We start from the raw sequence: 10,587 nt of genomic DNA, 5'->3' as shown, positions 1-10,587 counted from the left end.
AAGAGCCATGGGAAGTCACCAGCCACACGGAAGGATAAAGGGTTTCCCACGGCTACGTGGCTTTTTGGGTTTTGCTTTTGAATAAGAAAGTCCTGTCTCTGCATGAGTAGAACTATAAACGGTCAATTTTGCCAACTTTAGAAAGCAGGGAGCAGCACTTTTGTGCTGTGCCTCACATGGCTGCCAGGGCATGGTGAGAAACAGCAAGTGAGTTTCTTCCTGGAACCTTCTCCAGGGGAGCAGTGCTGCACTTGTCAAGGTGAGGGGTTTTTTGGCTCTATGCGATTGCAAATGTGAGGGGTTAATTTTCAGAACACAGCTACTAGGGAGCAGCACATTTGTGCTGTGCCTCACATGGCTGCAAGGACAGAGTGAGAAACAGCAAGAGAATTCCTGCCTGGCACCTTCTCCAGGGGAATAGTGCTGCACTTTCACAAAGTGAGCTCTGGTTCAGCATGAGTGCACAAGGTTTTGGTCAATTTTCTCACCACAGGAAGCTGGAAGCAGCACTTTTGTGCTGTGCCTCACATGGGTGCCAGGGCAGGGTGAGAAGCAGCAAGAGAATTCGTTTCTGGAACCTTCTCCAGGGGAGCTGTGCTGCACTTTCTTAAGAGATACTTTTTCTTTTCGCTCTGCATGAGTGCACAAGTTTTGTGTCAATGTTCTCAGCACAGAAAGCAGGGAGAAGAAGTTTGGTGCTCTTCCTCACATGGCTTCCAGGGCAGGGTGAGAACAACAAGAGAATTTTTTCCTGGTACCTTCTTTATGGGAGGAGTGCTTTACTTTCCCAAAGTGACTTTTTTGGGCTCTTAATGACTGCAACGCTGAAGGATTAATTTTGCTCACCACGGAAAGCAGGGAGCAGAACTTTTGTGCTGTGCCTTACACGGCTGCCATGGCAGAATGAGAAGCAGCAAGAGAATTCCTTCCTGCCACCTTCTCCACTCCAGGGGAGCAGCCCTGCACTTTGTCAAGGTGAGTTATTTGGGCTGTGCATTATTGCCAGTGTAAAGGTGTCCAGTTTCTCCCCACAGAGAGCAGGGTGCACAACTTCTCTACTGTGCCTAACGTGGCTGCAAGGAAATGGTGAGAGGTAGCAATAAAATTCCTTCTGGAACCCTCTCCAGGAGAGCAGCCCTGCACTTTCCCAGGCCATGTTTTTTGGTTCTGTGTGAGTTCAAAAGTGCTGTGTCAATTTTCTCACCAGAGAAAGCAGGGAGCAGAACTCTTGTGCTGTGCCTCACATGGCTACCATGCACGGTGGGAAGCAGCGAGAGAATTCCTTCCTGGTACCTTCTCCAGGGGAATTTCCCAGTTCCCGAGAGACTCCTGGCACTGGCTGCAAGGGGGCTCCCAGCCGAAGGGTGGGCCTGGGTGTTGTTGGGGTGGGAATTGGTGATGTCTCCTTTCCTTAGTCACGTTAACACTTTGGGATAACAAATGGATGCTTCGCTCCTATTGCTCTTTTATCATATCGCTCACAGTAACTGCTACTGGTTCCTTTTATCATATTGCATGCTATTTTCTTTTATTGCAATATAAGAAACTGCGTTTGATATATTCCATTATTTGATATACTTGATAGATTTGATTATATTTGATGTGGAGTTCAGCTTTGCTGTGTATCCAGTCAGCCAGCAAAACATAATTTGGCGTAGTCGGCAGCATACGAAGTAAAACTCTCTCTATTTAGGAAAAAAAAAATGTTCCTCGACTTGCTATTGTCAGGTGGGAACCATTGCCTTATGGTGTTTGGGCCAGAGTGGTCTGGTGGTGCTGGGCAGTTGGGCCGTGCCAGGGACAGAGGGACGGGAGCAGGGGAGGGGGCGGGGGGAAGGGGTTTAGGGAGGGACGGGTGGGAATGGATGAAGGTGTTTAGGGATGGAGCGGGGTGTGTGGGGGTGGGGGGTGGGGCAAGGATGTGTGTTTGTGGGAGTGGGTGTATGGGGGGTGGGGGAGGTTTGAGGAGGAGGGTGTGTGTGTATTGGTAAACCTGGGTATGGGGGTGGGGGGGGTGGGGGGGGTGGTGAGGGGGTGGAGGGTGTGTGTGTTATTTAGAGAACAGAGTGGGGAGCCTGGGGGAAGGGTTTTAGGGACGGACGGGAGGTTTGATGAAGGCCTTTAGGGAAGGACCGGGGAGCTGGGGGAAGGATTTTAGGGACGGACCGAGGGTGGGGGAGGGCTGCACCAGGGTCTGGGGGAACAGGTTTTAGGGCCAGGACGGGGAGGTGGAGGTGGGGGATGATTTCAGGAACAGCCAGGATGGAGGAGGGTGTCAAGGGAAGTCTTTCAGGGTTGTTTGGGGGGAAGGATTTTGGGGACGGATGTGGTGTCTGGCGGGACGTTTGATGCCACTGTTTAGATTCCACTGTATATACGTTTATGTCCAGGGATTCTGTTAAGGGGAAGCTGCTGGCTCGGCAAAGGGACGAGATGTCTGAGCTCCCCAGTTGCCACGCTCTGATTTGGTGTGTAGCTCTACGTTAAACACACCTGCGCACAAAGGTTAGGCCAAGCTGACTCTCTAAAGCTGTTAGAAGTGATGAATTAAGGGACCTCTCATCCAGGGAGTCAGCCTCGGGAAGGATGGGGAAGAAAGAATGGATGGGGAAAAGATCTGCGTTCTCTTCGGTGATGCAGAAAGAGCCTCCTGGGTGAGGACGTTGTGGTCGCAGGAGGAGACAAGCCGATAGAGTGCTGCGATCCGCAGAATGTTGGTTGGAAGTCGGACAAAGGTAATTGTTGTGGGGGGAGATCGTGACCTCTGACTCAGATAGCCCCCCGAGAGAGGGCAAGGCCCCGCTTGGGGAGCACGGGGAGCTAGTAAAAAAGCTCAGCAGTGCTGTCTGAGGGTGTGTGCTCGTTTGCATTAAAGCAAGCAACTTGTAACCCATCCCGTGCCTGACTGAAAATGCGTGTGTAATGCGCTATGAGTGTGCAAGTGCTCTGCTGTCCGTAGTGCGTACCCTCGAGGAACTGGGTGAGCACGCTCAGAGGAAACATTCCCCCGTGCTCCCAGCACTGCCATAAAGAATGCCGGCCTTCTGAAACTTGCAAGCAAGGCTTAGAGGGTTTTTCTCCCTGACCGACTTTATGGTATCATTCCCACCATACTGGAGAGAGCAAATCTTTTTCTCTTTGGTGGTGAAAGCAGCTTGGGGAGTGTCACTGATGTGCAGCACTTTTTTAACCTCAGGTCTAAAGTGCCACCGGTCCTACCGTGGAATACATCCTTCCTCAGGCTTTCAGCAAACGGAAAGGATGCATCAAACCCACCCCACAAACATGTCCTGCACTTTTTTTATCTTTCCTGGAACGTGGGGACATGACCCTGCTGGGCCATCAGTGCCACCTGCCTGGGAGCCAAGATGGTGCCTTTACATTCCAGGCTAAGGAACTTACCTTCTTTTTTTCCTTTTCAGCGACTTTAGAGCCATCCTTAGGGAGGCTGGTTAAGCTGGTTTACTGCACAGCTGGTCGCCAGTGGAGGGAAACGGTAAGCTCCGCTGTTGCCTTTGGTGTTTACTTGTTACCTTGTCGCTCGTTTGAGTGATCTTACCATGCCCCGGCAAGCAGAAGCTATCACGCCACTTTAGGCCTTGGTCTAATAGTCATGCAAAGCAACATTGAAAGTCATTCGGAGATCTGGAACAGGCCCCAATGTGCATTTTATAAAAGTGCATCTTGGCTGCTCTTTATCTTTGTATGGGTTTTTTTCCCGTTTCTCCAGACTGTTGAAGCTCTGAAAGGTGCCAATGAGCTGCTCTCCCTCAGTTTGCTCCTTTGCCTTTGGGGAGTGCGTTTCATGTTTTCTTCATGGCTCTGCAGAGGACAAAATCCATGAATACACCACCTTGGTTTTTTCACCTAAGCTAATTTCAGAAACTGCCTCCTTTAACTTAGACATGAAACTCTTCTTCACCTCTTTGTGCACTTGTAGAAAAGCAGGGTGGGGTGGGGGGTGGGGGATGGGGGTGTCTTCAGGAAGTGCCGGCAAAAGAGCCTTTAGGAGACCCTGTCCCTTGACTCACATGTGGGGTAGTGAAGAGTCTGAGAAAGTCACGGGTGTTTTGGTGTTCACCTAGGCAGGTTTTCGTTTTGGTTTTTTTTTTTTCTTATTTTCTTTTTTAACTTATGTAGCTTATGTCACCAGGTAGTGACAGCCCGGGGGTGACAGGAGGGGACAGCAAGCAAAGGCAGCCTGGAGGGTGACAGGAGGGGACAGTAGGTGGGGACAGGCCTGGGGGGTACAGGAGAGGACAGCTGTTGGGGACAGCCTGGGGGGTGACAGGAGGGGAGAGCAGGTATTGAAAGCCTGGCGGTGACAGGGGGACAGCAGGCCGTGACAGCCTGGGGGTGACAGGGCACGGGGCGGTGATGTGCCCAGGGCTGTTGGGAGAGCCACCACAGGCGCAGGGGCTGACAGGTGACGCTGGGTGGTGAAGGCCCCAGGGGGTGACAGGAGGGACACCGCAGCCCTGGAGTGTGACAGGGCACGGGGCGGTGACAGGCTGGGGGACAGCAGGGACACCGGCGGCCCAGGCGGGGCTGATGAAGGCCCCTCCCCCAGGGGCGCTGAGTGGCCCCCTGAGCCCCTCTGTCACAATGCGGAGCCGCCCGGGTTGCCATAGCGAGCAGCTTGGCCTGGCAGCGCTGGTGCGAGGAGGGAGCGGAGGCCGAGCCAGGGCCTGTCGCCATCGTCCTCCCACCGGGGCTGCGAGGAGGAGCCGGCGGGCTCAGCCCGCGCTGCTGGCCCCAGCCCCTCGGTGGGCCCTGACCTGCTGTGGGGGCCGCGAGGCCAGCTGCTGCGTGAGGTGCCATCGCGGAGCGGGCACCGCCTGGCCCCGGCCATGTCGTGTGTCCACTACAAGTTCTCCTCCAGGCTGAGCTCTGATGTGGTCACCTTTCACGGCCCCCACATCTCCCTGCGCGACCTCAGGCGCCAGATCATGGGCCGCGAGAGGCTGAAGGCGACCCGCTGCGACCTGCAGGTCACCAACGCCCAGACCATGGAAGGTGCGTGGGGGCGGCGGGCGCGGGGACCGGGGACCGGCCGGCTGGCGGCGGCGCAGGCGCCCAGTGAGGCGGTTGGGCCGCGGCCGGCAGCGGTGACTTGTGCTGGGGCCTCAGAGCTGCTCTTCCGTGGTTGTGCGCTGGCAGCTGCCGTCAGGGCTGTGTGCGCAGCCAGGCACAGCAGCGTACGGGGTCCGTGTGCGACACCGCGCGTGGAAGAGGTTTGGTTTCTGGGAACCCTTCTAGGTAAAACGAGAAGGGAATGTGGGACAATGCCTTGTCATCACAAACCTGCCAGATTTCTTTGAAAGCCGGCAGAGAAGGCTGAACGTGATAGAAAAGGAGTGGGTGGCTAATTTGAAGGGGAAAAAAGTGGGTTTGGTGACTGAAATTTGTCTTCAGCCACTTTTACTCCACCGCATTGGAAAAGTGGTGCTTGGCTGCTGCAGAAACTGCTCAGTAGCAACGTTTGGGATCAAGAGTGTATCTGTGAGTGAGAATCTATGCAGACCCTGGAAAGCCATCTTGTAGACGAGCGTTCTGTCTAAAGTATACTTGGCATTTCTTGCCAATACAGCTTCTTTGCTACACCAAAGACATTTTCATTCAGATGCTATTGAGCATCATTTCTTCTTTTCTTTCAAACGGTGCATTTTTTTCCGTGGTACTGCGTGTTTAGACGGTGTCAGGGCAGTACTGAAGTTTTATGGCAGATCAGTTATGGTGAATATACCTAAAAATGTTCTTCGAGAAGCCCTAAGTTCTTTTGAATCTCAGAAATGGTGCTTGATTCTCAGAGACGGTAATGGTTTCGTATTACTTAGTGTGCTGTTTCAGTTTGGTAATCTACCGTCTGGCAAAGCTTGCATGTGATTAAAGACTTTGGGATATGACAGAAATAAAAAGACTTGGAAACCTGTTTCCATTCCTTAAACATTCAAATTTTATCGGTTGGGGTTTTTTTTTCTTTTTTCCTGTGGTTCTGTGACATTCTCACAACAGTCTTTTCTTTACAATGTGTACTCATAGGTTTTTTCCCTCTCCCTGTTTGATGTATTAAAACTTAAACAGAATGACATGCCTGCTGTGGTAACTGTAACTTTGGCCCCAGCCTTTCCAGTGGTTGGACCTAAACACGCTGTTTACCTACAGAGGGGTAAAGTATGTTCAGGAGAGTATCTGTGAGGAGACTTAACAGCACGGTGTTAGGGGTCTTGGGGGTGTTACGGGGTCGCGTGTCATACGGCGGTAGAGATAGACATGCAGGTAGAGGCAGATGTACAGGTGGTGACACAGATACTTACTGGAACTTCTGTAAGGGTGTCTTCCCTGTGGAAATGCAAAAATCCCCCAGTGGTTGTCAGAGCAAAGCTAAGGAATACATTTCAGTGTCATACACGTGTATGCCAGATTTTGGGGTTTTATACATAACCGTGAATTTCCGTTTTTGTTGAACAGCATCTGCGTGCCTAAAGTCACCTTCAGAAGATGAAGGAAAGAACTAGGCCAGGATGTCCTGCCTAAAGGGGGTTCTTGGAGATCTTCCCTGTGGAGATACGGTCGTGGGTTTTATAACTTGGTGCAGGAGTCCTGACTAAATGTTGACATGATCTTGGAAAGACCCTTCAGTGAACCTTGAGTGAAGATGGCCAACTTGTTCAGATTTTTCCGGGCCGCGTGATCACAGAAATCTCGTAATAGAAGCAATGCTAATAGAAGCTGAAAGTAAACAGGATTTTAAACATCACTGGGGGGAAAAAAAAAGAGATGGTGGACTCTTTTTGAAGATGGTGGGAAGGCAAAATGGATGGTTGGGATGTGTTTGAAAAGGTGGGAGGCAGGGTGGGGGTGTCCTCTTCCGTGCTCACTATTATAGAGACATGTTCTAGGGTTTTGTAAGCTAACAGGAGCAAAAGCAATGAAAGTTAGATCAGGAAAGAGCCTCATGTTGTAGCAGACTCTGCTTTAGTGACTTTAGAGACCATTTTGCTGTTGGCATTGAAACGATTCAAAACAAATGGAAAAGATTTTGCTGCTTGTGTTTGACTATCAGACCTGAAGATTTCTGGAAAGGTGCCGTGAGTGTGTGGACATGATAAAAGCATGACGCTGTGTGTAAAATGTTGCTTTTCTATCTGTAAAGGGATTCCCTGAAGTGCTATGTCATGACATATTAATATCACTCTTACGAACTGACTGATGCTTTCTCTGTATTGATGTTGTTTCCAGAATACACAGATGACAATGCCCTGATTCCAAGGAACTCATCGGTAACTGTTAGGAGAGTCCCTGTTAGAGGAGTTAAAGCTACCGGCAAGACAGACCTTGGGTAAGTAGCCATAACGCGTTGTGTTCTTTGGGAGGGGTTTCAGTGTGTTCACCTTCTTTGTGGCTGTTGGTTTACGGAGGCATTCCGGTTGTATCTTTCTTGTTAAAGCTGCTGTTAAATTGTGTTGTGACAGGGCAGATTTGAATGTATCTGTCCCAAAGCAGACTTAGATTTTTCAGCCCGCTGGGACGTGGCATTCAAACTCCGTTCAGACGTTTGAATTGAGTTTGTTCTTGGGGTTGGTTTTTCTGAGAGTCAAGTTCTCCATCCTGTTTCCTCTATGCAGAGAGATCCCTTATTGTATGCTTTTGCTTGTATTGCTTTTAGAGTAAACGGAGAGACACATTGCAGTGTGAACTGGTGAATTGGTTCCCATCTACCAGCAGTCTGAGTCTCAGTGTTTGACTGCTTCCTTTGTTTGGGGGCGGGGGGGCAGGGTATTCTTACACCCCAGAGGGGTGGGGGTGGCGGGGCTGCATGCTGTCTCCAGAGGAAAGACTGAGAGTGGCCAGCTGGCAAACCGTGCAAACAAGAAGTTTCATTCTTAAGTGATTCCTATTAGTTTCCTAAAGACGATGCCTGTGTCGAGCAAGAGAAAAAGAGCAACGTCCTAAAGCGTATTGCCTTTTGTGCCAGGACGGTGAAGGAACAGTTGATCTTTTCCAAACCTGAAGCTCAGAAAGCAGTTGAGCACATTCCCAAATGTTGGTAGTTACCTTTCTAAGTTTGATTTCACCCTAAGCTGCTCTCTGTGCTCCAGGTATTACTGCTGTATTCCTCAGATTTATGGAGGACAGAGAATCTGATTACAATTGCAGATACTCAAATGTAAGCCTGACTACAGCATTGTCGCTGTCATCGATGTATTCGTACAGTCCAGTTCTGTATCAGCTGCATCAGCATGGTTTGAATGGTCATGTTTTCCAGCCTTCTTCAAGATAGACCTCTCCTCCACCATTAGCAGATATTATTGACTTGTGGTTTTGCCGTGTCTTTCTAATGTTAGTTCTCAATAAATAGAGTGTACTGGCGAGTTACAGCGTGTCTCAAACAAACAGTACAGCAGCATCCTAGTACCCATGAAGCATCTGCAAGCAAACCCCCCTGCATGTATGTGGCTCTCCTGTAAGCTTTGGGCATATTAGTGCTTCCAGGCACTACCAAGAGTTTCTGGATGCCACAGCACTGTGCTGCTAAGCATGGCCTTGTTTGGGGGGTTAATTTAGATGGGGATGCTTAGTGCTGTCTTGTCAATATAGCCTCCATTTCTGGTTGGATGGCACCCTCTCCTGGTGTTGGCATGCTGCCCTAAAATGAGAGGCTAGGTGCCACTAGCATCAAAGATCCAAGAAATACCTGCACGTGGGGATAAGGGATGAATGCCGCTGCTCTCCTAAAGTTGCAAATGGATCGGGCAGGTCAGCTTTCTATTCCTTCAGCTGGAACCATTGTGGAAACAACTGGTAGAGTCGTTAGTGTTTGGGAATGGTGAATGCATGCTGTCAGTGGTGGAGAGGCCTTCAGGAATGCGTTAGTCACCTTGTAGTATCTTCCTCAAGGCAAGTGGATGGAAGAAACCGTGGTGTGGGAATCTAAAGCTTTTCCTCGCGCTTCCTCATGTTCAGGAGGTACGTGGCTGTACTTGCGAGCCTGGTGGTGGTGTAGCAGTGGCAGGAAGAATGAGCCTTTCTATTTGTGCAGGACCTGCACAGCAGCCTTTGGGTTGCCCTCTGCTCGTGGGACGCTTTGGATGATGTATGAATTGTTTGTTAACTAGATCGGCGGTTGCATGTTTGATTCATGAGTAGCGTGCAGGTACAGACCAATGAGTATGTGGAATCTCGGCAAGGGCTTGTGTGTCATAAGTGTTTCCTAAAATATTGTAGCATGTTCAAGATGATCTTAAAGCAAGTTCTGGTAATCAAGACTTTTTTTCTTATTTTTTTAACACAGGCCTCCTCGATCACAGAAAATCCTAGGAACTGCTTTCAGGTGATGTTTCTACTGCTATTTGTAGTCACTTTAGGCTAAGTATGGTAGGTACCTGAACACAGTGCTGGGGCTTCCACCAAGAAACACTTTTCTACAGACAACTGTTCTTGTTTTGTCAGAGGAGTGTAGAAACCAAAGTGCTCTATCTGGTACCTATTTGTGATAGTGGGGCTATACAGATTGCCTGAAGGTGCCTTCGTATTTGGATGGCTGACTATTCAAGAACAGAAAAATGTAGCACAGTCTTCACAGTTTTGGTACTTAGAGAGCAGAAAGAAAATATCTGAGGACTTCTTCTTGCACTGCTGTATTCTGTATCTTAGAGTAATTGGGGACAAAGAAGGAATGGGATTTTGGGTTTTATTTCAGTAGCACTGAATGTACCAGGAGAGCGCACTTTATGTACAGAAATAAATTTCCATATTCATAAGACTACCAGTACACAATGTTTTGATGTTCAGGTTTTATTAACTGTTTTCACTGCTTTATGTTGGTTACAAGTGCTTTATTTTAAGTTCTGATCATCTTTCTTTCTTCTTCTAGAAGTCGAACTGAGCCAGCGAGTAGAACATCAAAAGAGGTATGTAAAAACGCAAGCTGAAACTTTTTTCTACATGCTGCACCTAAGTCTAAGCTATGTAGCCTTGTACTAATTGTTTTTATATATTAAAAAATATATAAAATATATATGTTTTATCTATAATATTTATTTTATATATATAAAACATATTTTCCAGTGAAATATAGTGTATGCTGTAAATCCAATGTATTTAATTCAGCATAGTGAAAACCGAGCAATGCCAACTTTTGCGCGGTTCTAATGTGAATAATGGTATTTGTGCCTAGTAAGGCATTGCATTTCGTACTGAATAGGCTAGACTATTTCTTGTACGACTGTGTGTTGTACCGATAATGTATGCTCATTTGTAGAGCTTGTAGGTTCAAGGTTTGCACCACTGAACTTGGTACACCACCACTTTGAATTTACATTTGGAAAAGGGGCAGCATTTTTTTTCCGGTCAGAAAACACTGTTGTTCTGCTGCTAAGACATGAATAAGTAACTCGAGGAGATACTTGACTCGTAATGGCCTAGATCTCCATTTGGCCCTTGGGTGGAATGCTACGTGCCACGATGCATTTCAAAATAGCCCTCATAGTACAAACATTGCTTTGTGGTGGTGTTTGGTTTTCGTCTGTAAGTATAACTGCTTTTTCTTCACTAGAATGGAGTGAGGCATTACACGAGCTCTAG

At 48.7% G+C, this 10,587-nt stretch overlaps 1 protein-coding gene across 1 annotated transcript; it reads left to right on the top strand.

The window, feature by feature from the left end:
- Positions 1–4,779: 4,779 nt before the first annotated feature.
- LOC121082093 (E3 ubiquitin-protein ligase RBBP6-like) lies at positions 4,780–9,935 on the top strand. Its single transcript, XM_040581428.1, has 3 exons — positions 4,780–5,016; positions 7,243–7,342; positions 9,878–9,935. Exons 1-3 carry the CDS (start codon positions 4,851–4,853, stop codon positions 9,933–9,935), a joined length of 324 nt encoding a protein of 107 aa, XP_040437362.1. The 5' UTR covers positions 4,780–4,850.
- Positions 9,936–10,587: the final 652 nt, after the last annotated feature.

This window comes from Falco naumanni, unplaced genomic scaffold (genome assembly GCF_017639655.2).
Source record: "Falco naumanni isolate bFalNau1 unplaced genomic scaffold, bFalNau1.pat scaffold_279_arrow_pat_ctg1, whole genome shotgun sequence".
NCBI lineage: Eukaryota > Metazoa > Chordata > Aves > Falconiformes > Falconidae > Falco > Falco naumanni.
The sequence above is the reverse complement of the archived record's forward strand: the minus strand, read 5'-3'. Positions and strand labels throughout refer to the sequence as shown.